Source organism: Fukomys damarensis, unplaced genomic scaffold, assembly GCF_012274545.1.
Source record: "Fukomys damarensis isolate Sample0158 unplaced genomic scaffold, DMR_v1.0_HiC HiC_scaffold_16, whole genome shotgun sequence".
Taxonomy (NCBI): Eukaryota; Metazoa; Chordata; class Mammalia; order Rodentia; family Bathyergidae; genus Fukomys; species Fukomys damarensis.
In genome coordinates, this window is record NW_022900928.1 from 52,426,007 (window position 1) to 52,453,969 (window position 27,963).

The window sequence follows — 27,963 nt, forward strand, 5'->3', positions numbered from 1 at the left end:
ACTATTTTATGGGTAGATCACTTTGTATTTGATTAAGTAGTTTTATTAATAAAGTTTTCAAATGTAAAATTTCAGGCTTTATGGTGTGCCTAAATTTTATATGCTCAATTGTTAAAGAATAATTGCTATACTTAGATGTTTTAAGTGAAAGTTTAGAGATTTGATTTCAAATGTAATTTCTTATTTATAAGGAAAGATTATTAAGTTTCAGTAATTCTTTTGCAATGTATAAACTTTAAATTAGTAGTTTACAAAGGTGAATTTGTGAAAGTAGTGTTGATTTGAAGATTTAAATTAGAGCAATCCTCAAAACTTTTAGGCCTAATATAATCCTACAGTGCAAGATAAAAATGCTGGCAAAATCCACTACATTTTACTACTAGTATTTCTTTAAATAGTGGTACCAGCTCCAAAGTTTTTAACGTCTGTAATTCTGATTTAATTTTGATATTCTGGAACTATTTGAGAATGACATTATGTGATATGGATTGAAGTACCTGAAATACAAAGACACATGCTCACATAAAAGTACTGGATAGCTAAAGTGGAAACCTGTAATGATTTCCCATCAAGTTTTTTTGAGCTATAAAACTTTCCTAGTTTTACAATCTTCTTCCTGTCTTGTCTGTGCTGTCATCCCATCTCATGCATGTTGCTTCCATTGTTGAACCTACATGTGAAGTATGTGTCTAAGGGAAGGAACAACACAGGTAATATGATTTTCTACTGCTGCCATAAATTTATCAGCTTAGAAACAACACCTATTTATTATCATTGCCTGCTTGCAACATTTACTAGTCTAAATCTGTGTTGGCCATTGGAACTCTTCCAAGGGAGACTGAGAAAAATCCACTTCCCAAAGTCACTCAGGTTTAGTCCCATGGCATTGTAGGACTGAGGTTCCTATTTCCTTTCTGCTTGTTGTCATTCTCCGGCTTTAGAGGCAGCTTGTATTCTTTGATATAAAGCCAGGAATAACAAACTGATTCCTTTCATGCTTCACATCTCTCCTCTCTTTTGTTGCATCTATGACTCCAAGCAGTGAAACAGCACTACTTTTTAGGGCACAAATGATTAGATTAGCCAGAGAAGCAATGTCCCTTCATAATAGTATCAAGTTTACTGTTTGATCGAATAATCAAGGCTTCAGAACCTTAAAAAAGGTATCTTTAAAATTTTGCTTGCCACAAAATTTCTTTTTGTTTGATTCCAGTGTTGAGGTTTACTCTGTTTTAAAAAGGTGTTTCCCCATTTTATTGGCTCATGTTTTGGGGTTAATAGGTTGTTATTTTTCCTTTTTATTGACATTTGTGGCTCATTTTGATAGTTGCCTTTCCTGAGAAAGGGAAGGTAATTTTGTATAACTGACATAATCCTTTGTGATGGAGGATATGATGACTGAGGAAAAATGAATCTGTTATACTTACAACCTGTAGTAAGTTAATATTAATTTGGTACTTTCTTTACTGAGGTACCTGAGAAGTACAAGAGTGTTACTTTTTAATTTATAAACTGCAAAATATTTCTTTTTTGTTATCTCAGGATTTTATCTAAGTAAAATAAAATGCAATAAAGTGATGTTATTCCTTTGTCATTTTTAGCTCTTTTTTTCTTCTTTTAAAAGAAATATGTTTGTCTAAAAGGACCATGTTCAAAATACAAGATCCCCATGGTTTCACAGTGCAATTAACTTTATTTTTTTACATTCTAGCTTTATTAAATAGTTTTTAATGATTTGCCCTGGCATTATTCATGGTATCCCAAGTCAGAATTATTTGGGTTAGTAAGATAAATGAATATATTCAGTTTGTTTAACTGCAATGACAATATATTGGAATTTGATGGATGAATGACCAGTATGTAATTCCAAGTAATGCTAATGGCACTTTTGTCATATTAAAAGGAGGATTGCAAGTTCAAGTCCATAGTATTGACTTAGCAAGTCCTTGTCTCAAAAAATGACAAGGTCTGGGGATATAGCTCAGGGTGTAGGCCCTGAGTTCACTGCCTAGAACTGAAAATAAAAATTTCTAATTCAGAATGTTCCCTTGCTTTCAAATATTGTGTAAAATGAATAAACATAGGTTTATCTTTTATGGCAAAATTAGGTATTATAGTTGAATTAAATTAGCCTCAATATAAAATGGTAAACAAAACAAAATTACACCTTCCCTTAGGAAGTTTACACTCTATTTGTTAAGGAATGACAACATGGCAATCTGCATTTTATCTTTTTATATTGGTATATATTTTCCAAGTAAATTATGTTTCAGTAGTTATTTCATATGAAAGTATCTTTATTATGTTTTGATATTTTAATCATATGGGATACTAATTACACAATCAGAAGATTGAGGAATAAAAAGGACATAAGAAACACCTGTTAGTCCATTGTTCAGAGTTAGTAGCATTTCTATGTATATCTTTCTATTCTTTTTATGCATCTAGATCTATATACATTATAGTGTGGAATCATGTTCCTATCCTCTTAAATAATCTTTTTTCATTTTTGTAACTTTAGTTCCTTTATGGCTGTTGAGAATTACACATGCAGACTCCTGTTGAAAACTTGATGTCTTTCCCGTTTTTAGCTAATATCAACAGCTACAGTGGAAGCATTTGTACCTGCTTGTCTGTCCATATGCTGAATTATTTCTTAAATAATTTTAGTTGCTGAGTGAAGGCCATGCACATTTTTGAGAGTTAGAGATACTTTATTAAATAACATAATATATTTAATTGGCCTGAATATTTATTGAGTGTATGAATAAATGAATGCGCTTGAATGGATAAAAATATTTCTCATTACACTTCTATAGGTACAAAATATTTTGTTTTTATTCTTGAAACTATGTGATTGTTAGCAATTTAAATTTAGTTAAAAATAAAAGTTGTGGGCTGGAGATTTAGCTCAACGGTAGAGCATTTGTGTAGCATGTGGAAGGCCCTAAGTTTAATCCCTAGTACTGCTAAAGACATAAAATTAATAAAATAAGCCTCTAGAAGCAGTGTATCAATTTCAAATGACTATTGATGATCAGTTTCACTTGGTAGAAGGACTATTTCTTTCTTTGAAAATTCTTTCTTCCCATTATAGTTTGCCGTTGTGGAGAATACAGAATGATGTTTCAGGCATGAAATGTTTTTCACACCTCGAAATACCTTTTTTCACCATTTGGATGACATTGAATGTATAAAGTCATTGCTACAAAAGTCTTTAAGAATGTGTATTTTTGAGGTGCAATCTTGTCTATTTCTACTTTTAAAAATTATTTTTATTAGTATATGTTTGCAGTAAATAATGATTACATTCACCATAGGAAGTGGTACATATACATAACATATCTTAATTCTTTTTTTTTATCCCTTCTCCCCTTCTTTCCTCTCCCCTCTATCTCTTGATCCTCTTCCATTTTGCACATATCTCTGTTTCCTTTATAGCAACTCAACTCATAATAGCTAAATCTTGAAAGCTCCCTATATGTCCATCAACAGATGAATGGGTAATGGAAATGTAATATTTACACAGAGTGAAGTGCTGGTCCACCATAAAAGGATAAAGTTGAGTCATTTGTAGGAAAATGGATGCACCCTGAGACCATAATGTTAAGTGAAATAAATCACACAAGCTTAAATATTTCTCTTACATGAGAAGCCCAAAATATAAATTAAAGAGCAAAATAAAAGATATTCATTTCTACTTTTGAGAACATGTGGAAATGCTTCTTGCCTGTTCAGTCATTTTGTTGGACATTAGATCCTCCTAATCCTTTTTTTATTTTAAACTTTATTTGGTATTCTTTTTATTTCACTTCAGACCAGTAAAGCAGAATATACAACAGAAATTCCAACAAGTTCTTAATTGAAACAGGCCTTTTTCTTAAATATATTAATCATACAAAATATTCAAGTTTTAGCAGAAGAGATTTAAGAATAATAGGAAAATTATAATTTTTTATTCAAGTAACACTACAAAGTAGTTGTTGAGGGCTGGAGAGTAGAAAGCGCACAGATGAATTGTGTTTGAATACAATAAGCAGTTAGCAGCTGGATACCCTTTGGCAAGACATTCAACTTCTTTGAGTATTATTAGTTTTCTTACGTGTAAATTAACATAACAGTATTTGTTTTTCATGGTTATTGTATTGTTTAGAAATCAGGTAAAGTACTTGATATATTGCTTAGCATAGAGTAGGTGATGGATGAATGGTATTTTTGAGAATTCTTACAGTTTACTTGCTCCTAAAGGACCTCTAGATTATTCTATCCTATTTTACAATTGAGAATGAAGGCATTAATGGCTTTTAGTGATTTGTATAAGCATATTCACTAATAAATATAAACTGACAATGGCATATTTCCATTACATCATGGAACCCTGACAGACAATGGCATATTTCTACCTCCAAACTAATCATTATTTTCATTTTCTATTCTGTTTATTATTATGATGAGCACAAGAGCTATCTTGTATGACAGTAGAATTGTTTATCCTGATGTCGTAGTAACTTTCCACAATGGTGGAACCCAATACCCAAAACCCACAGTTTAAAGGAGGAGAGGTTTATTTTGGCTATAGTTGGCTGCCTCCAAGGCATTTTGGAGGAAAAGCTGCTCATATCATGGTCAGGAAGCAGAGAAAGAAAGTAGGAGCTAGAGAGAGAGAGAGAGAGACACACCCTTCCAGGTCATGCCTGAAATGACCCACTTCTGACCAGATCCCAACTTGTACTAGTGCCTGCATCACTTTCCAGAAGCCCCACCACTGAGGTCGTGAGAGTTTGGAGGTGGTTCTTGATTCATAACATAATAGTACATGATTTAGAACCAAATTTCCCCATATATGTGGCACAGAGAAGGAACCTAGCTAGCATATAAAGCACTACATTGTATTAGATATATAGTTAGAAGGGTTCAGTCTTCTCTTGTAGGGAGAGAAATATAATGGACCCTTAAGTTACAACTGGCTTGACATATAAACAACTTAGGTTAATTAGGTTAGTAGAAGATTCATCTGCCTGTTGTTATCTATAGCATGTAACCAGGTAAATACCCAGGTCTCAGATATATTGACTTAACACCAACCAGCCCTTGGGAACTGATCATGTTCATAAGTTAAGGGTCCGCTGTTTACAGTGAGAACGCAATGCTGTCTATGTATTTCTTCAGCTATTAAATGTGGCATTCAGGGTAACTAGTTAGTATCATTATGATTAGAAGATAAACATTTAAAGCATTTAGAATAATGATTGGCACATCGATCCAAGTGCAGTGGTGTATGCTGTAATCCTAGTACTTCTCAGGAGGTTGAGGCAAGCGGATCACTATGAGTTGGAGGCCATCCTTGGCTACATAGTGAGTTCAAGACCAATGTGAACTGCATGGTGAGACCTTGCCTCAAAAAAACAAAAAACAAAAACAAAACAAAAAAGGTTGGTATCCTAAGCATTTAATAAATATTATTTATAACTACTATTAGTAATGTGAATGCTTTTAGACTGAAAAATTTTGAATATATAAGGTCAAAAATTACCAAGGTATTCTGTATTATATATATCATGCAATTATTTTAAAAGGCCTTTTGTGATGCATGTTGCTTTTTATTTTTTAATTCCTTCACTATGTCTTGTAGGGTTGAAACAGTTATCCCCACTTCCTCTAAATCTCAAACGTTTATACAAAGAGACACTGGAAACTGAACCCATTTTGATAATTATTTCCCCGGGTGCTGATCCTTCTCAGGAACTTCAAGAACTTGCTAATGCTGAAAGAAGTGGAGAACGTTATCACCAGGTGAATCCAAATTTCCTTGCTGTTTTTGTTCCTTCCATTGCTATTCCTGTTGCAATAGATCCTATTAATGAAATGGGCCTTTTTTTTGTTGTGCTAGGCCAAATAATTCCTTGAAAGGTGTCTTATGTTCCAGTCGTCAGAACTTGTGAATAATTGTATGGCAAAAACTCTACAGATGTAGTTAAAGAATCTTGTGAAGGGAAAAGTAGCCTCTATTATCCAGGTGGGCCTACTGATAATCACAAGCGTCTATATAAGAGAGAGGCAGGCCCGTGCAAGTGAGATATAAGACAGGAAGACGGAGGTAAAGGTCAGAGAGGAAAGAAGATATTGTGCTACTGGCTTTGAAGGTGGATTAAGTTGCCATAAAGAAAGGTAAATTGCTCCCAGAAGCTAGAAAAGGCGAGGAAAAGGTTTTCTTGCAGATAGTCTCGAACAAAAATAGCCATATATTATTACATTTGTTTTCAAATTCAGACACCTCAATTTTAGATTTGTGAAGAACTCCAAAAGTCTAAAATAATAATTTGAGTTAAACTACTAAATTTGTGGTAACTTGATAGAGCAGCAATAGGAAATTAATACACTTGCGTACATTTTAAGAATATCTTTTAAAATTTTACTTGGATGCCTTTACAATAAATTGTAAGATTTACTGGCAAAATCTTAACCTAAAGTGAAAGAAATGCATTATTTTGTTATTTTTTCCCCGTTAAGTTTATTGGTACATTTAAAGCAAACAATACAGTTATATTTATCATTGGGATCTTGTACCTTTACATGATAGGTCTTGGTTCTTATTTTTTCCCCATACCCCTGGCCCTCCCTTCACCCCCTACACCTTTCCCTATTTACAAAGACTTTATTTCCAGTTCTTCCTTTTTTTCCACATTTTTTCTTTTCCCTTATTTCCTTTCCCCTTCCCACTTCCCCATTAGCCATTTTCTTCCTCTGTCACACTATCAATTCTACCATTTAAACCTTATTTACACTTTCAGTTTTTCACACCAGAGAATCTATTCAGTATTCACTCATGTGTCCTATTTGTTTCACTGAAGAGTATAGTATAGCCTCAGTGTGCGTCCATTTAGCTATAAATGTCTCTAGTTTCTCATTCTTTGTGGCTGAGTAAGTACTCTACTTTATAGAAAAACCACATCTTTTTTATCTAGCCTCCAAGTGGCTGGTGCAACCACTGTGGAAATCAATATGGAGATACCGCAAAGAACTAAGCATCCATGTTTGTAGAGGCACAGTTTGTAATAGCTAAAACTTAGAAACAACCCAAATGCCCATCAACTGGAAATACATTATTTTGAGTAAAATTTATCAATATATGTTTTCTTGAAAAGAAGCTTTTATTTGTTCAGATTACCTGTTTTCTACAAATGAGTTTGAAATTTAAATTTATCTTCAGTTTTTGGCAAGTTTATAAACCTTTTTGGTGAGGAAAATAACTAGTGATTTAAAAACCCGACTATTTCTAGCTGGAAAAAGTTGAAAAGCAAGAATTTCAGAAAGCAAAACACAAATAATGGATAAAAAGATAGCAAAGCAGTTGAGCACAAATGAACAGATTTTCACCTATTCTAGGGCATTCCATTCAATCATTGGTATGGTATATTATTATATTACAACAGTATTGCATTATCAGTGAAGTATTTGATGGCAAAGCACCCTTTTCTACAGGTTGTATCTGTTAGTGGTGACTTGAGCAGCAAGATTATGCATATGAAATTTTAAATTCATTTTCTTGGAGATGATTAATTCCTCATATTAGTTTGGTTTTTCTTCAAAAGTTTATATTAAATCCAGTAAGGGAAGTTTATAGTTTATCATTTTTATTACTCTTACAATGTTACAATGTGTTAGCAAATCTTTTAGCTTAATTTTTTGTTTTTGTAGGTTGCCATGGGTCAAGGTCAAGCTGATTTAGCAATTCAGATGTTAAGAGAATGTGCTCACAATGGAGACTGGCTCTGTTTGAAAAACTTACATCTTGTGGTATCTTGGCTGCCAGTTCTGGAAAAGGTAGATTCAGATAAATATGGTATAAATTACGTATATACTGTATAAGTTCAGTGATCTTTAAAAAGCATTCATATTCAAATTTCATGCATTATGTTTTTGAAAATTAGTAATTGTTAAATAATTTTAAACATGTATTTATTTCCATTAAAAATACATTAGCGCAAAACAAGATGGGTCTCTTAATAGGAAGTTTATGAAATGTCTTTTAAGCACATCTAAGTGAAGCTAAGAATTATTAATAAAGGTTGAAAGTGAACCTTATAAAAAAATGTAAAAGAAAATAGTGGACACTTTAGATGACTATTTAGAAAACCTATTTATACTAGTGTGGTTTCATGTTAGAAAGATATGGTCTTGAGGAGAGATGACTCCAAGGCAGTGTTCCTTATCGATGATTGTAATTTAGCTAAGTGTAGTCAAAGAATGCTTGTTATGGCTATTTGCAATAGCTCAGGTAGAGATACAGTGTTATAGATGTACATGTCAAGTTCAAGGACTGAACAGATGCCCTTGACAGTAATGTTAGACAGGGAAATGGGGGAAAGGTGCAATTAGGTGACTTGGAATGACTTAGGTTATTGAGGACCCTGAGAATTGAGCAGAATACAATGTTTGCATCCTGCCACTTAGCAAGGAGAAGTCTGTGGCAGGATGGTTAGTAATTAATTAATTGAATCACTCTGGCAATACTAATTTACAAAATAGAACCAGAATAGATTGAGGGCACCCTATCCTGCTTCTGAGGTGTTGAAAATTTGTGCAGTCCTTATATAAACTGACAGGTAGCATTGTGCACAAAACAGATACTCAGTAATTCTTGTCATGACCTCACGCCTGAGTGGATGAATTAATGGGCTTTGATGTTTCATTACTTGTAATCAAAAGATATAGATTATGGAACTGAACTACATATGAATATATAATGATTTTATTGTTTTCTATAAAAATCACTTGTGTCTTAATAAAAAATTCATACTTGAGTCATATATTTTAATGTTTTCATTAATTTCTATTGGTACATGTTTGCCATGCACAATGATCACATTCATCATAGAGAATTATTTGTACCTATATGTAATATATCTTAATTCTTCTTTTCTTTCCCATTCCCCTCCCTCTCTCCAACTCTTGCTCCACTCCTCATTTATAAAAGTTTAGTTTGTTTTTTTTCTTTTACCTTTTTTTAATCCCTATTCTCTTTGCTCACTCCCCTCCCTTGTTCACCTTCCTATTTGAATACGTTCTTCCTACTTTCCAATATCCACCCTCCGTTTTACTCATTGCCCTCTTGGGTTTTCTCACATAAAGGAAATAATGTGATATTTAAATGTGTACAATTTATTTCACTTAAATTATGGTCCTAAGGTGCATCTATTTACTGAAAAATGTCTCAAGTTCATCCTTCTTGGTGATAAAGTAGTATTCTATTATATATAAAAACCACATTTTCTTTATCCATGGATGGTCATATGGGTGGGCTGTTTCCAAGATTTAGCTACTATAAACTGTGATGCTATAAATGTGGGTATGCATATAAGGCTGTGATAATGATGCTTTTAACTCTTTTGGGAATATACCTAGAAGAGAAATAGTTGGGTCAAATGGAACCTGTAGTTTTAGTTTTTTGAGGAATATCCACACTGATTTCCAGTGTGCACAGGTTTACACTCCCACCTACTTTGGAGAAGCACTCATTTTTGCCACATCCCTGCTATTATTTGTTATTGAGTGATTTCTTGATGATAGCTATTCTTTTTGGAGTGAGATGGAATCTTAATGCAGTTTTGATTTACATTTCTGTAATGACCAGTGCTGTTGAACATTTTTTTTTTCATATATTTGCTGTTTGTACTTCATCTGAGAAATGTATTTATTTCACATGCCTGTTTTGGATTGGGTCTTTAAATTTGGAGAAGTTTCTTTCTTTCTTTTTTTTTTTTTAGTTCTTTATATATTTTATTTTTTGTTTTATTATGTCTTTTGTTTTTTTGAAGTTATTTGTAGATTTTAGATTTTAGTCCTTTGTCTGAGGAGTAGCTGGTAAAAATTTTTTCCATTCTTTAGGTTGTCTCTTCACTCTGTGGGTGGTTCATTTTGCTGTACAAAAGTATTTTAATTTGATGTGATCCCAGTTATTTGTAATATTTCCTTTGTGATTGAGGTTTTGTTCATAAAATCTTTGCCTGTACCTATGTCTTGAAAAGTTTTACACATTCTGTTTTCCAGCAAATTAAGTGTTTATGTTTTAATATTCAGATCTTTGTTCCATTTGGATTTTAGTTTGGTGCATGGGTCAAAATATGAGTTTAGGTTTACTCTTTGGCATGTGGAAGGCCAGTTTTCCCAGCACTGTATAAAGAGGTCATCTTTCTTTCAGTGATGGTCTTTGTCCCCTCTGTGAAAGATAAGATAGCTGAGTGTACTTGGAGCTGTATCCACATCTTCTGATCTATTCCATGGATCCTTGGGTCTCTTTCTATGCTAGTACCATGTTGTTTTTGTCATGGTAGCTTTGTAATATATTTTCAAATCAGGGTTGCTTTTGCTAATCTAGGTTTCTTCTGGTTCCATATGAATTTTAGAATTATTTTCTCTAGTTCTGTGAGATATGCTATTGGTATTTAGATTGAGCTTGTATTAAATCCATATAACAGTTTTGGAAGTATGCCCCGGCCAGCAGGGCTTGTAATTAAGAGCTCGAGAAGGGGAGATACCTGGAAATAGGACAAAAGAGGCGCAGAGAGAAGGAGACCAAGCAGAGGTGGTTCCATATGAATTTTAGAATTATTTTCTCTAGTTCTGTGAGATATGCTATTGGTATTTAGATTGAGCTTGTATTAAATCCATATAACAGTTTTGGAAGTATGCCCCGGCCAGCAGGGCTTGTAATTAAGAGCTCGAGAAGGGGAGATACCTGGAAATAGGACAAAAGAGGCGCAGAGAGAAGGAGACCAAGCAGAGGCTTGTCAAGGTCTCGTTTATTTGCAGGCACAAGCAGTATATAAAGGCAAAAACCACAAAATTGTAAGAGGAAGTAGTTAATCACAAGATGATAAAGGAGAAACATGTTGTACAGTAACAGTCATGATGAGATACAGTTGTTATGTAACAGATTAGGTCATTAAATGAGCAAGGCCGTTAGTACAGTCATCGGCATGTCTGTGCCAGTGAGGTGACTCAGATGTAAACATGGAGGCGGTTATGTTAGGCTCAAAAACAACTCTGAGAGTATGAATATTTGGTCTCCTACAGAAGTATGGCTATTTTCACTGTAATGGTTCTGCCTATACAAGAATAGGGGCTATCTTTCCATTTTCTGATAGCTTCTTTGATCTCCTTTTTCAGAGTACTGTAGTTTTCAATGAAGAGGTCTTTCACTTCCATTATTAGATTGATTTCCAGGTATTTGATTTTTCTAGATGCTGTTGCAAAAGGTGTTGTTTCTCTAATTTCTATCATATATATTATTTATTTATTTTGGTACCAGGGATTGAACTCAGGACCTTGTGCTTGTGAGGTGGGCAGCAGCACCACTGAGCTAAATTCCTGGCCCTTCTGTCCTATATTTTAAAATGAAGTAAAGACCAGTGAATAATTAAGTCTTGCTCTTTGTCCTAAACAGTTGATTGACAGCTATTAATCTATGTAAAATATAACTTTAGTCTTATAAGCAAATGTTAGGACTTTCTGAAGGATATATAGGGCAGATTATATTACAAAAGTTTAAAAATAATTTTTCTTCTTTGTTTTTTCTTTTGCTTTTTTGGGGAAACTTTGGATGAATTGTTTGGATATAAATTTATAAATTTATTGTATACTCAACTGTATCACAAAAATTATATGTCTTTTTAAACTTTTTAGATGTGAATAACCTAGGAAACTTTAATAGAAACATTACATTTTAAAATTGAGGTCTAAATACATTTTAGCATTTACAGTTTTAAGCAAGCACAATGTTTTTATAGGTATTCTTCCATATTTTTATTATTTTAAATAAATTTTACACAATATTAATAATAAATGTTAGAGTGAGACATAGATGGTATTAAAAAAATTAAGACTGTTCTCTTTTGGAGATAACAGCTATTTTTTTCATTTATTCATTTGATCTAAAAACACTTGCTGATTATAGAAAAAGCAGGAATTGTGGTAGGTGCTGGTTACATAAGGAGTTTGTACCTATTGTCTTGCCATGTAGTTTAGAAAAGTTATATATAACTACAGTATAGGATGATGAATACCACAGAATTGAAATTACAGAGTAGCATTGATTCTGCTTGGCATTGTGGTAGTGCAAAATTAGTGAAGATACTCCTCTGAAACAGTTACACTGCATTTTGATAAATGAGCAATAATTTGTTAGGTTACAAAGAGAAAAATGGACAGAAGGAATGTGAAATCTGAGTAAATGACCAAATTACATAACATGAGGGGTATGGGAAGATAAATTTGTATAGTGATTCGAATTTCTTATAGTTTGGAGGATAGCTCAGTTGTCAAGCTCTTGCTTAGCGTATTTGAGGCTCTAGGTTTGATCTTCAGCACTGAAAAAATATAAAATTCAGGCCAAATGTACAACTAAAAATAGCCAGTAAGGAAATTAGTATCAATATAAAATTGCAGAAGCATCAATTGAAATAATGAGACTCTTACTTTGTATTTACTATATCCCATACATTGTTCTAAATATTTTATACAGGCCTATGTGGTAGGTACTATTCTGACTTAGAGAGGTAAGTCATAGAGCCCAAGGTCACAGGGCAAATAAGCAACAAAGTTTTGGATTTTTTTCACAAAGTGAAATTGACTTTAGGTCTAAGTTCTCATTCATTACAGTAAGCTAATGATAAAGACGATAAAAATTTAACAGAAATTTAATCAGAACATTGTATCAGAATGTCACAGAAAAATATATCAGAATGTCATAGAAAAATTTTGATAAGAAAAGCATTAAGAATAGATTGCTAAAAAGGAGTGTGTATGTGCATATTAAGTAGCTTTTTATTGTTATTTTTGTAAACAAGGAGTTGAATACTCTTCAACCTAAAGATACTTTTCGTCTTTGGCTCACTGCAGAAGTTCATCCCAACTTTACTCCTATTTTACTGCAGTCAAGTTTGAAGATAACATATGAGGTAAGAAAATTTAAAATGGGTGTTGTTTAAGAGCAATAATCTATACATGCCTCCTAAAACTTTGTAAACAATTATCTATATAAAACTTATTAAAAACTTTTTATATTTAAATTAGGTGCAATAATAGCATAAGATACAGAAAAATTTAAATTTTTTCTTTTCCAATTTTATCATTTTTTGTACTAAGAACACAAACTTTACAATTATAATCATTGTTAAGTGGTTGATAAAGACTTTGTACAGCATAATAATGTTAACAATATATAGCTTGTTATATCATGTATCTCTAGAACATTTTTATCCTGTAAAACTGAAACACCATATATTCTTTAACAGCAATGGTCTTATTAGGTGTTACATGTTATCTTTCTGTGGTTTCAGTCTGCATTTCCCTGATCTTTAATGATGTTTAGCATCTTTTCACATATTTGTCAGACATTTGTGTATCTTCTTTGAAGAAGTCTACTCATTATCTTCCCATTTCTAATTGACTTTTGTTTTTGAATTATTAAAATTTTTTTCTGTAATCTTATTAGGTACTTTGCAAATTATTTTCACCCATTTGGTTGCTTGCTTTTTTATTGTATTTTTGTTTTTTGCTATACAGAAGTTTTAAATTTAATGCAGTTCCACTTACCTATTTTTACTTTTGTTGCCTATGCCTTTTGTGTCAACTCTAAGGAATCGTTGCTAAATCAAAGTCACAAAACCCTCTCCCAGTATTTTCTTCTACAAATCTACAATTTAAGGTCTTACATGTAAGTCTTTAATGAACTTGTAGTTAATTTTTTAATACAATATGAATGTAAGTCTCAACCCTCATTGTTCAGCAAGTAAATATGTTTTTCCTATCATTTTTACCATGTTTATTGGTACATTTAAAGCAAACAATACAGTTACATTTATCATTGGGATCTTGCACCTTTACATGATATGTCTTGGTTCTTGTTTTTTCCCCATATCCATGCCCTCCCTTCATCCCTTTCACCCTTCTCTATTTATAAAGAATTTGTTTCCTTCTTTTCGTTTTTTCACATTTTTTCTTTTCCCTTATTTCCTTTCTCCTCCCCTTCCCACTTCCCCTTTAGCCATTTTCTTCCTATTTCACTCTCCCAATTATACCATTTGACCTTATTTATACTTTTACTTTTTCACACCACAGAAACTATTCAGTATTACTCATGTGTCCTATTTACTTCACTTAAGAGGATAGCCTGAATGTACATTCATTTAGCTATAGATGTTTCTAGTTTATCTTTCTTTATGGTTGAGTAGTACTCCATTTTATATAAAAAAAAATCTTCTTTATCTAGTCTCCAGTTGATGGGCATTTGTGCTGTTTCCAAGTTTTAGCTGGTACAAACTGCCTATAAACATGGGGGTACATATGTCACTGTGGTATGATTCTTTTAATTCTTTTGGAAAGATACCCAGCAGAGGGATGGCTGGGTCAGATGGAACCTCTAATCCTAGTTCTTTGCGGTACTCAGTATTAATTTCCACAGAGATTGCACCAGTCTGCACTCCCACCAACAATGGAGAAGGGTTCCTTTCTCCCACAGCCCTGCCAGCATTTGTTATCGGTTGATTTGTTAATAGCAACTATTCTTTCTGGGATAAGGTGGAAGCTCAAAGTTGTTTTCATTTGCATTTCTCAAATGACCAGTGATGTTGAACATTTTTTCAAATATTTATTTGCTGCCTTTACTTCTTTGTCTGAGCAATGTCTGTTCATTTCAGATGCCCATTTCTGAATTGGGTCTTTGTATTTGAGGCATCTGAATTTTTTGATTCTTTATATATTCTAGATGATAGTCCTTTGAGAAACAGCTGGTAAAAATTTTTCTCCCGCGTTGTAAGTTATCTCTGAGCTCTATTGGTGATTTGTGTTGTACTTCAAAAACTTTTTAATACAATGAGATCCCAGTTGTTTATTCTTTGTGCAAGTCCTCATGCTGCTGAGGATTTGTTCATAGTCTCCTCCAATGCCAATGTCTTCGACACTTCTATCTAATTTACTTTCCAGCATGTTTAATGTTCCTGTTTTGATATTTAGATCTTTAATCCACTTGGATTTTAGTTTAGTGCATGGTGAAAAAAATAAGGATCTGGTTTTAATCTTTGGCAAGTTGAAAGCCAGTTTTTCCAACACTGTTTGTGAAAGAGGCTGTTTTTCCTCCAGCAAGGATGGTTGGCTTGTTTGTCAAGGATGAGGTAGCAGAGAATGTCTGGTATTATTTCTGCATCTTCTCATCTATTCCATTGATCCTCGGGTCTTTGTCAGTACCCTGCTCTTTTTATCACAGTGGCTTTGTAGTATAGTTTCAAGTTGGGAATTGTGATATTCCCTGCCATGTCTCTGTTGGTTTTTGCTTTTCTAGGTCTCTTCTGGTTCCAAATGAATGTTTGGATTGTTTTCTCTAGTTTTGTGAAATATACTGTTGGGATTTCAATAGAGATTGCACTGAATCTGTATAGAAATTTTGGAAGTATGGCCATTTTCACTATATTGATTCTTCCTACCCAGGAGCAAGGGATGTTTTTCCATCTTCTTATATCCTCTTCTATCTCTTTTTTTCAGAGTGCTGTAATTTTCAGTGTAGAGGTCTTTTGTCTCCTTTGTTACCTTGATTTCTAGATATTTCATTTTTTTTTCAATGTTATTATGAAAGGAATTGTTTCCCTAATTTCTCTCTCAGTAAGTCTGTTATTTGTGTACAAGAAAGCTATTAAGTTTTGAGTGTTGACTTTGTATCCCACTACTCTACTGAATCTGTCAATTAAGTCTAGCAGTCTTTTGGCAGATTTTTTTGGATCTTCTATGTAAAGTATCATATCATCAGCATATAGTGACAGTTAAACTTCTTCCTTTCCTATCTTTATTTTATTTCTTTCTCTTGTCTAATTAACTCTTTAATTCATTAATTTTTTTTTTGGTACCGGGGATTGAACTCAGGTCCTTTCGCTTGCAAGGCAAGCCACCGAACCGCTGAGCTAAATCCCCGGCCCTAATTCATTAATTTTTTGTATCATTCTCTTAGTCTCCATTACATTAAATTCTGCACTGGTCCAAACTCTAAGATAAATATGCCATTGGCTGTTTCCATGGGCCTACTCTTTGAGTGAGCACACCTAATGCAGTATGAGTTCTTTCAGTCACGTACAAAATAAAAGGCTGGGTCACATCTAGGATCCCTGATACGGAAGGCAGCAGAGAGAGTTAGTTTTACCTGTTTAAATGCTGACTCTTGCTTTTCACACTATAATGATTACTGTCTTTCTGGGCCCTTTAAACCTTCATACAGAGGTTTGGCTATGTCTGCAAACCCTGGAATCCAGATCCTGCAAAAACCTATCGCCTCCCAAAATTCTCTCGTCTGCTTTCGAGTCCTTTTATTTCCCAAGCAGCTTATTCCTTTGCAAACTTGGAGTCATAGATATCTGACTTGCTGTATACAAATTTGAGCCTTTTCCGTGAAACTTTATATCCTGCCTCCTAAAGCAGTGTTAATAGCTTCTTAATACCCTGTGAAGTTTCTGTTCCGTTAGTACCTCAGAAAATTAACAATAATAATAATTATTATATAATGAAACTTTATGCCCTTTAATTTGGTAGTATCAAAAGCATTTTTCTAATAAAACCTCTTAATAACCCTTTTTCCACAGAAAAAATCCCATTTTGAAAATGACCATTATAAACATATCACAATAACATATTTAGAATCCAACTCTTTGATGATAAGCAATATAAACATATAACAACATATTTAGCAATGTTTATTGGGGCTGTATCTATCTTAGAAGGCTATGAAAACTATTGGGGCTCCCATTAGTGAATAAAGACAAGAATAAATATTTCTGAGCAGCTGTTCTTTTTTCATTAACAGGAGTCTATCCAGACCTAAGAGTTTATATTTAATTATCTTGACAAATTTTAACTTATAAAACCAGGTTGTAGAAATTAACAAAGTATTTTTACACTTGACATCATTTTAATAAAAAAATATAATTGGATGAACAGCTTTTAAACAATTGGACAGACATAGACAAACGTGACAATTTATGAAACTAGAGTGCACTCATATGTATTTGTCCAATTGAATTATAAAATCTCTTTCAGTTAAGACTAGTCAAAACTTTTACAGGTCAATTACCAGAGATCTCTTGTAGATTTAGAACCAAAAGGAATGAAAGCACTTTATGACTGTAAATGTAAACCTTTTATAACAAACTTGAAGCTAAGAAGGAAACATATTTTCTTGTTAAATCATTTCTACACACCTCTACATACTTAGGCCTTCTGGCCTTGTATATCTTTCTTTATCTCTTTCTAACAAGACAAATATACAAAATCCTTCCATATCAAAAGTGTATCTCTTTTACCTATAGCTTTCCTAATTTTTTCTTCTGTCTCATTTACTATTAACCTTTTATAACAAACTTCAGTTGTTAAAAATCTTAAAAGTGTCATTTTTTTCTGTTCTCAGATTGTTGCATCTTAAAATTTGACTGGCTGCCAAGATAACAGTATTAACCTTGATTTATTTTTTAATCAACAAAGTACAGAAAAGAGCAAGTTGACCCTATAATCACAATTTAAGAATTTGTAAGGTATAAGAAAATTTCTTCTAGGCACACCAATCAAACATCATCTCAAACTGAAACAATGAGACATTTATCAAATAGTTAAAATTTGCGACTTGATTTTTCTTGTAAAATCCCTTAATATCTGGTAAAGCACAGTTGCAGTTTCTCTGGCTGTGTTTTAGATTCCAGACCTTTTCAGGCAGCATTAGGCTAATAACATAGGGCTGGCCTTGGTGCTCTTATAGCCTGAAGTGCTTTTTCTCTATTCTGCTGTATATTTTTCAGAGATTTCCTAGGTGTTTTTAATTCATCCAAGATTTATTTTCTCATTTTAGTTTTTCCTAATCTGAGAGCAAGGCCTGTTCCATTCTCTGGGTCCAACCATGGTTTCCCATCTGCACCCTCCAATGCAGTAAGGCCCCACAGTTCTCTTCTTTTTTGCCTCCACCTCCTCCACATCTGTCATCTTAGCAATTCAAGTGGAGGGGGAGGCAGCTTGACCCCCTCAAAAGGGGAAGCACTGGGATTTACCTGTAACGATGTCACATTTTCTGAGAGAGGCAAGTCTGCCATGTGAAAAACAGGATTTGGCAAGCAGTATTCTAAGACCAGAGCTAAACAGTTCTTACTAGCAGCTGATAGCTACAGAGCAGGTGCTTGAGCAGCTCCTGGGCTGAGTTGTTCAGGCCCCAAAACAGAGCGTACAAGGCTCCAAATTGCCAAAGTCTCAGTTAAAAACAAAGGGAGATAACTTTTCTTTTGTCTAGAGTTGTTTTCTGGGGCCAAATCTGGCATAGCTGAGGCCATGATAACTCTCAAAGTTTTCTGAGCATCTTTTGGTCTAAATTTTACCCCATAGTCCCCTACAAAGCCTTTATCAAAATTCTGAATCATGTACACAAGAACATTTGGTTTAGTATTTGCATTTCCCATGATCCCTAGATATTCCCTTACCCAGTATCGCAGGACAAAGGGTGGGTATCGCTCACATTCCCAGCTGTCAGGCCTCTAGGTCCCAATTAAGGCTCATTAGAGCTGAAGGAACACTGTCGCATCAGAGTTCTATTTTGCTCATATTAAATGCTAGCCATGGAACTGCAGAAACAGGCCACACGCAAGCTCTGCCACTCAGGGAGGGATCTTTAAGTGTAAAAGCCCCCTCCCTTTGCCTTGGCAAACAGAGGAGACTACTGATTGCTTTTCGTTCCACTCACTTTCCTAAGCAAATCTCTTTCACACGATCCCACAAGAAGTTAACACATTTCCTCCCTGGGGCCCCTTACAAAGCACAATACAAAGCACAATTGCATGTAAAGGTACAAGATCCCAGTAATGAATGTAACTGTACTGTCTACCTAGAATGTACCAATAAATTAAATTTTAAAAAATTGAGTGCTATCGAACCATCACAAATGGCAAAAGATGTAGGATGATTAGGCCCACAACTCTATATTTTGCCCAAACTGAGGACATAAATCCTACAAACAGCAGAGAAGGGAGGGTAATCAGGCCTCCAATCTAATTGCCCAAACGTTCAATTAAGACAAAAGCAGAACAAAAGCAAAATAAACTAGGGGTTGCCCAGGGAATATCACCATTCAGACAGACATTGCCATTCAAAGCCTTCCTTGTGCTGTCTCTGTTCCAGATTTGGATGATCCGCTGCTGGCAATCTAGTTTCCTAGTCCTAGAAAGGGAACCCAGGAAATCCTAGGGGTGCACCTCCTCCCTTCTGAGGAGGCCAACAGCCGCTCCCTCTGGCAGAACATGGGCTGTTTCAGTTAGTCCTTTCTTTCCCTGTCAGTGCACCAAATGTTACAGAAGGAATTGGCAAGTGACACACAGAGAGGCAGCAGAATGGAAGTAAAATAACAAGTTTACTCCATCGGTGGGGATCAATGACACCTAACGGTAATGAATTTCAACCCAGATGTTGCACTTCTTTGGTAGGGGAGGTTATTTTTGAAATTCATTTAATTATCTATTCTAGCCCAGAGGAAGGGGACATTTCTAGTCAGCAAAGCTAACAGTGGTTTTTTCATTTACATAACTTTTCAGGGAGACAAGATGCCTCTGGTGCTGGTTAATTCTGAATGAAACAGAGCAAAGGGCAGAAGTTATCTTACATTGTGACATTTCCTAGGTTTTTTTGCTATTAAAGTGCTCTCTGTCAAGTGGAGTATTGAGGTCCCCCAATACAATTGTATTAGTGCTTATTTCATTTTTCATATCCATTAATATTTGTTTTGTATAGTTGTGAGCATAGTATTCAGTGCATATATATTGATGATTGTCATTTCTTTCTCTTCTATTGTTCCCTTTACAAGAATGTAGTAGTGGCCTTTTTCTCTCTTCATTAGTTTTAGTTTGAAATGTATTCTGTCAGCAAATAAGATAGCTACCCCCGCTTATTCCGGCTCCTGTCACATGGAGAACTGTTTTCTATCCTTTTACTCTCAGTCTTTGAACTTCTTTGTGGATTAAGTGGGTTTCTTGTATACAGTGTATTGTTGGATTTTGCGTCTTAATCCATTCTGCCAGCCTGTTTCTTTTGATTGGTGAATTGAGGCCATTAACATTGATGGTTATAATTGTTATGTATTGGCTTTTCATTGTTACATTATTTTCCTGTTGTTGTTTCTTTTGTTTATTTTTTCCTCTCTCCCTTTAATTTCTTGCCTTTCCTGGTATATTTGCTCTGTTGACCCTTGTGGCATTGTGGTCATCATTTTCTTTTTCCAGGATATTGTTTAGTAGTGTTTCGAGTGTCAATTTGGTGTTTGTGAAATTTCTTAGATTTTCGTTGTTATGGAAGTATCTTATTTCCCCATCAATTTTGAAAGATAGTTTTCCAGGATAGATCAATCTTGGTTGGAGATTGTTTTCTTTTAGGACTTTAAATACCTCACTCCAGGCTCTCCTAGACTTGAGGGTTTGTGTTGAAAAATCTGTTGTGATTCTGATGGGCTTTCCTTTGCTTGTGATTTCTTTCTTTTCTCTAACTGCTTGTATATTTTGTTCATCTGTTGGGTTTCTGGGATTTTGATTATTATATGTCTAGGTGTAGATTTAATATTTTATCATGGCAGGTTAGAGTCCTATGTGCCTCACTTATCTGTATGTCAAATTCTCCCCCTCTATTTGGGTCGTTTCTGTCATCAATTCTGTGAGCTTTTTTTTTATGTCATTTGTACTTTGTTCTGCTACTTCATGGATTTCTATCAGTCTCATATGATTCTTCTTTGCATCATATAAAAGTTGTTGGATTAATTCCTCTTGGTCCCTTACTGTTTTGAAGAGATCTCTCTTTTCATGATCTCTTACTGCAATCCTATCTTCTGTATCTGAAATCCTATCTTCACATTCACTGATTCTGCTGCGAATGCTTTCTGTAGAGTTTTTAATCTCCTGGATATCTGTTTGAATCTGTTTCAGGGATTCCATTTCTTTCTTATGTTGGGCATTCATTTCCATTTCTTTCCTACACTGGACATTCATGGTTTCCATCATGGTCCTGAGCTCATCTATTTTTTTTTAATCTGTTTCTGTTCTGTAATCTCTAACCTTGTCTTTCATTCTTCTCACCATCTCTGATTATCTGGGAAATTATTTCCATTTTGAATTTTTCTAGATTGTCCCTTATCTGTTTTTTTTTTTTTTACTTCCTGTGGTATCAGTTCAGGGTTTCCTGGTGGTTGACTGTCAGACTTTTCCATCTCATTTCCCCCAGAGTTTACCTTTGGTGGGGTGGAAGCCTGTGTCTGTGTCTTGTTTAAATGCCTTCTCATTTCTATTTTTGTCATTGCTACTCTCCTTGGTTTAATTTCTGGATCAATACTTCGATCCTTCCGATATAGCTGGTCTTAAGGTTTTGAATCTCTAATGTCTCTATGGGAAACTCATTTTCATTATACCAGGGAGGACAACTGATTAGCTCAATCACAACACCTTAGCCCAAGTGATTCAATCAGCAACACAATAGCATCAAGCACAGCTTAGAAAATTACAATTTGTGGTAGTTATTAATCCATCACCTTTAACCATGTGAATGAAATAAAAATTGAGGACCAGCCCAAAATATGTTTATAGTGAATAAACTCTTCAGTATAGCAACTTAACCCTTCAGGATGGGGATTTAGAAGGAGTTGGGGAGGGATAGATAGATATGATAGAGAATGGTTAGAAATGAGGTCAGAGGACATAGGAAGATCACACAAACTCGAGGAAGCTGTTGAAAAGAAGACAGAACAAAATTTTCCCCAGAACAGAACAAACTAGCATCAATAGGGAGGCTAGAGACTGTAATCACTTTCTTTTAAAACTAATGGCAATTGACAGAAGGAGAAAAGAAAGAAAATGAATTCAAATTAGGATAGGAACAAGAACAAAAGAGGGGAGTAATGGAAATCAAGGTGGGAGAGAGAGGGTGAGAGAGAGAAAGGAAAGAACATAAGGAGATTTAAAAAGAAAAAAAATGAGAAAGGAAAAAATAGATAAAAAGTATTTTTAAAAGATTAAAGATAAATGAAAAATATTACTTTGAAAATAAAAAATACAAACAGAAATAGAAGGCCTCCAGGGCTTGCCTCTGTTCACACAATAGACAGCGTGGACAGGAGTGTGCAAATTTAAGCTAATTAGTCTCAGCAAGCCAGCAGCTGGCTCCTGAGGTTTCAGATAATTTTTGGCTGTAAGGCCCAAGTAGAGATCTCTCTCCTCCTGCTGGGTTGAACTCTGTAAGGTTCTACTGCAGGTTCCAACTGTCTTTCCCCTGAAATTAGACCAGGTTCCGATGTGAGGTGCTGGTCCCTCCAACTTACCAGTTAATGCTGGTTCAGTGTGCCTTTATCACAGATTTTCTTCAGTTTTCCAGTGGACTTCAATTTTCATCTAGGAGCCTCAGAGAGGCATTCTTTTTCTTGTTTGGGGGGGGCACAAACACCGCTTTTTATTCACCTGTGTGCCAGTGCTCCTCTGTGGTACTGGGTTGAAGGGGCGTGCCTACCAGAGGGTCATGAGCGGCAGCTGGGCTCCTTTCACCTCTCATTTCTTTTTTACTTAAATTATTTATATTTCCATTGTTTGATTTTATCCATCTATAAATCCTCATCTACCCATCTGTATATCCCTCAAACATGTAATGTTAAGCAGATCCACTGAAATTTCATATATCTAAAACTATTTGTTGTTGAAATTTTTACAACTTTTCAGTTATATATAAAATGATAAAAAATTGAATTAAAATTTATAAATACTTGTAAAGGATGTCCCACTTGTATTTTCTATTTTCTTTAAATTTGGAGAAACAGTTCTTATATTTGTTTTCTGCATAAAAATGTCTACTTAGTGTTTGTACCTGTTTTTTGTTTGTTTGTTTGTTTGTTTTTTTGTTATGTTTTGTTTTTGGTACCGGGGATCAAACTGTGGACCTTGCACTTGTGAAGCAAGAAGCAGTATCACATAGCTAAATCCCCAGCCTAGTACTTTGCCTTTTCTGAAAGTGCTTGTCGCATTTAAGGAAGAAAAGGGGTATCAATTAGTTCAGGCATGCAAAGATATTATAAATATATTAAATATTGTAAATGTGTTAAATGAATGTCATTATGAAGCCTAATAGGAAAGAACATTTCTAGAATCTTCTCTAACCACTCTTCCAGGAAATCCTTCTACTGAGCTATCATCTAGCACTGGAATACATGAGCCATGAAAGCAGGGGCTATTTAATGGAAAGCTTTTGTTATTTTTTAAAATATGTAGTCTTTATTTGCATATAATTCTTCTATAACAATATGATTTATTAATTTCTATCACCTGTAGTTCAGCATGTATTAAAAAACTAAGTGATTTAGTTTATTTTATTGTTCTGCTTTATTAAACAGGGTTGAGGCAATTTGACATAGTCTGTGATTTTTAGTAAATCTTCAATAAACAAAAGTTCTAGAAACCATTTTAGTAGGATTTTTACCTTTAAAACAAAGTCATTGAATTCAGCAGAAAAACCCATATCGTGTTCTTATTTTTTTTTATATTAACATTATCTTGGGGGGGTTATTTTACTCTTTAGAATTTTAATACTTTTTATCATTTTGATGTATGTACACAGAAATAGAAACATCTATAATACATAAACATAATAGAATATATACTATATAGACAGATCTGGTTCATGTTTACCCAATATTAAAGGAATATGTATATCATTTCAGTTCCTGGGTTTGTATTTCTGTTTAATTGCATAGTAGCAATGTCAGGTAATACCCAGTTCAATTTTGGACTAGTACACAAGAAAAACAGCTTGCATTATATGTAAATGGTATGTTGAAGTCCCAGTGGAAATTGAAATAACAACTAGTGAAGGATAACTGGCATATTAAACTAAAAACAATCTGCCCTGTAACAATCAGGATCCTATCAATTGTCAGTAATGATTTTGCTGCAGTAAAGAAAACAAAATTCAATTAAACTTTGATGTTTAGGATATTCATTATATACATATTTAATTTGTAAAAATGTTCCCATTTGTACATTTAAGGCACTTAAAACTAGTATTATACTTGTATATTTTAAAGTAAAAATAATCCAGACTTGGAAGTTGATGAAACACCATTAATTTGGATTTCATATATTTAAGAACATATTTTATTTGTCCTATGTAAAGCAATACAGTATCTGTTAATTTCTTTTCCTTAGTCACCTCCAGGTTTGAAGAAGAATTTAATGCGAACGTATGAATCTTGGACTCCTGAGCAAGTTAGCAAAAAAGATAATATACAGAGGGCTCATGCTCTCTTTAGTTTTGCATGGTTTCACGCTGCATGTCAAGAAAGAAGAAATTATATTCCACAGGTAATTAAGAACATGTCTTGGATATAGTAAAAAGTTTACATTTTATTAAAATATCTTTACAGTTTAGTCACAGATTGGCTCATAATTCATAAATTTATCTCCATTTTAATATTTTATCTTCTAGATAAGTAGTTACCTACTTCACATTTCATTGAATTAGAGTATTAATGATAATTATGATTCACTATAAGCAGTGAATGAGTATCAGATATCATGTTTATGGTTTATATCTCACAGATTTCTCAAACTTCAACAATTGATTTTCTTACCTGTTTGTGTAGTTATCCATCTGCTTCCTAATGTTAGAATTCTAAGAGTTGCTTTTTATTTTTTTTTCTCTTTCTCTACCTAGTCCATTATCAAGTACTAAGATTCTACTTCCAAAATATAATTCAAGCCTGTCTACTACTCCTCATTGTTTTTTCTAAGCTTCATCATCTCTTCTACTTTGTTTGTTTGTTTGGTATCAGGGATGGAATTCGGGACTTTGTGCTTGCCAGGTAGGCAGCAGAACCACTAGCTAAATTCCTGGCCTTCTCTCCTACTTTGTGAGTTACTGTAACTACTTTTCCTGATTTTTTTATTCGAGCCAGAATTCTCTCTGTGAATTTGATTATTTCATTAATTTGCATAAAATTCATCAAATGTCTATTGTACATGGGGAAAAATTATGCACATTTCTTACTATAGTCCAGAAGAAAAGATCTGCTATGTCTTCAGCCTCTGCTTAGGCCCTTTTCTTACTAGTCCTGTACTCTTTAGTCACACGAGGCCACTTTGAGGTTTTGAGTCTATCAGGTTCTTTTTTATCAAAGGCTCTAGCTGTTGTTATTATTGCAGACATTGAATTTCATTGTTATGACAGTCATACCTGGCATTAATGGCCCCTTCTTGTTAGATGCTTGTTTCAGCCACAGAGTGCTTTACTCTCCCATCTTTAACTTTTCCCCCAATTTTTTTTTTAACCTTGCACACTTCTGCTGGAAAACTGCTGTATCTCCTCAAACTGCCCCCCATCTTTCTTGCCTTTTAGCTTCTCTATACTTCAGTTAAATTTCAAAATATAAACATAAGATCTGAAGTTAGACATGGGTTTGAGTGTTATATAGAATTTTCCAGACCTGGGATAAACTACTTAACTCATAATAAAGACCAATTTTATTAATTATAGAATGGGATTCATGATTATGGTTCCCCTTGTTGTGGGGATTAAATGAAATAGTATATATTTGGAGGTACGTATTTGACTGGCATGTAGTCTGTCAAATATTTTATCAAACAGTTGAAGCATTGCTTCATTTAAGATGTCAAAATAAGAATAAGAAAATTTATCTTAATGATAATTAACTTGCTCAAGGTATCATACCTAAAATGTTATTCAATTCTGAAATGGCCAGGCCCACTTTCCCCTAAAGCCTTTGTCCCTAACTTCTATTACATTACTGCTTGGCTTAATGTAGCAATTAATCCTGACTGGTAGATGAAGAATAGTGATAGTGATGTACTTTCATTGATAAAAGCTATACTAAGTGTTGTGATACATACACATAATATAAATTCAAAAGCCGTAAAAAGTTTTGCAATAAAAGCTAGTCTCCTCCATCTTTACCTCCTTGCCACCTAATTCCTATTCCAAGGGTATTTACTGTTAATTGTTTCTTGGATGTTCTTCAGATACGTTATATAAAAATGCTTTATGAGTCTTTCTGTATACTTCTTTATAACATAATGGTAAGATATTAGAGCTCTGTACATTGCTTCTTAAAAACTATATTATAGAAATTATTAAATATCCATATATATTTCATGCTTAATTTTAAAATATTTGCTTTGCTGTATTGACACATTTTTAGCAGATATACATTGGATGGATATAAATTTTTTTTTCAGTCTGCTATTTTGAAAATGTTCCACTGTATATCCCTATACTTCATTTAACACTTATTCTTAGTGGCCGTTTTCTAAATGTGAAAGTAGGTTCAAAGAAAGTACTTAAAAAATACCCATAAATACTACTAAATTTCTTCTCATAGAGGATTTAGCAATTCAGCCTCTGACAAAAATGTTTGAGAACCCCCCCTTTTAACATGGTAAGTCTACTCCCATAAAATCATAAAGTTGGAGATAAAATTAGATAATATAGAATAATATTTAGTTGTGTGGGACCATATTATGGGAGTACATATTAAATAAAATAGTATTATATTTTGGAGATCTTATAAATATTAGATATTTTATAAATATTAGATATCTTATAAATTTAGATAGTTTTGAAAGAAATTGTTTTTCACAAAAAAGATCTAATAGAATGATATAAGGAATGCTAAAACTTTGAGTTGGTGGTAAGTTTAAAGTATTATAGAAATTTTACTGTTGATGGTAACGTATTTCTTATAAATCTTTAAATCCTAAATAATTATACTTAGATTTAAGTCTCTTCTTTGTGTTCTATAATATGCTTCTTTTTAGAATAATTATACAAGTGCTTCTGCCTCTCTATACAGATTAATTCTTTAAGGTCTGGATTTATATGTCCAATCATTCATTAGACCTATCAAGTTTAATGTCTCAAAAGTGATTGAAAAATCCCCCTATTCTGGATCAAGTACTAGAATATAAGTTTGATAAAAGCACAGATTTGGTATCCTTTAATCATTTATTCATTGCTATGTTGTTATTGATCAAAACAGTGCCTCCATAAGTTGTTTAGTGAGTTTTGTTTAGAAGTTTTGTTAAACTTTTTATTTCAATTTTAAAAGTTTTATTAAACTTTTTGTTAAACTTTTGATTTTGTTAAACTTCCTTTCCATGTTCTTTCATGGAAAAGTGAATGACAGCCATCCATTTGAGTGTAACATAAGCTTAGAAATCTTTCAGAATAGCTGTACTTTCAATATCTTTACTTTTCATTACAACCTTGCTCAAAAATGCTGTTAACATTTTTCCTAACAACTGTTGAATTCTATTTTTATCTTTCCATCTGATCTACCCTTTCCTCTATCAGGGGAGATTTACCTCCTCTCTTAGATTGGTTCACATCTCTTTCTTACAAATACTAAGCATGGTTCTTTCTATCAGGTATTTTATAGTTTATAGGAATGCATATATTTGAGTGATTGTCTTCACCTCCTCCCTACATTTGACTGAAAGCCAATGAAAGCATAAATTATTTATGTTTGGCTTTATTCTTACAGTCCGTGAACCTCATCTATAAAGCACATTTTAATGAAGAATAAGTGAAATTTGTATCAGTATTCATAAACATCTAAGTCTAAAACATTGTAGTTTGAACATATTCTATTATCTAATTATAGTTAAAGTGCCACAGAAAATGTTTTTATGCTTCATGTTATGAAAATGTAGACCTCTGTGAATTTTTTTATATGGTCATTATAAGCTATATGAGTGCTTTATGGATTCAGTATCAATAAATGTATAAAAAGTAATGTTATATGCTTTTGGAGCCCTAGCAGTATTTTTATTTTCATGCTTTTGGAGAAAATAATATATAGTTCCTGAAGCATAAAATTATAGAAACTATCATCATGTACACAATCTAAAAAAAGAGTTA

At 33.6% G+C, this 27,963-nt stretch overlaps 1 protein-coding gene across 1 annotated transcript in view; it reads left to right on the forward strand.

The window, feature by feature from the left end:
- Dync2h1 (dynein cytoplasmic 2 heavy chain 1) overlaps positions 1–27,963 on the forward strand; it is a 318,483-nt gene that overhangs the window by 175,104 nt on the left and 115,416 nt on the right. Inside the window, exons 77-80 of the mRNA XM_033764303.1 lie at positions 5,633–5,793; positions 7,699–7,824; positions 12,849–12,959; positions 24,237–24,392. Of these exons, the coding sequence (XP_033620194.1) occupies positions 5,633–5,793; positions 7,699–7,824; positions 12,849–12,959; positions 24,237–24,392 (554 nt within the window). The remainder of the gene's footprint in view (positions 1–5,632; positions 5,794–7,698; positions 7,825–12,848; positions 12,960–24,236; positions 24,393–27,963) is intronic.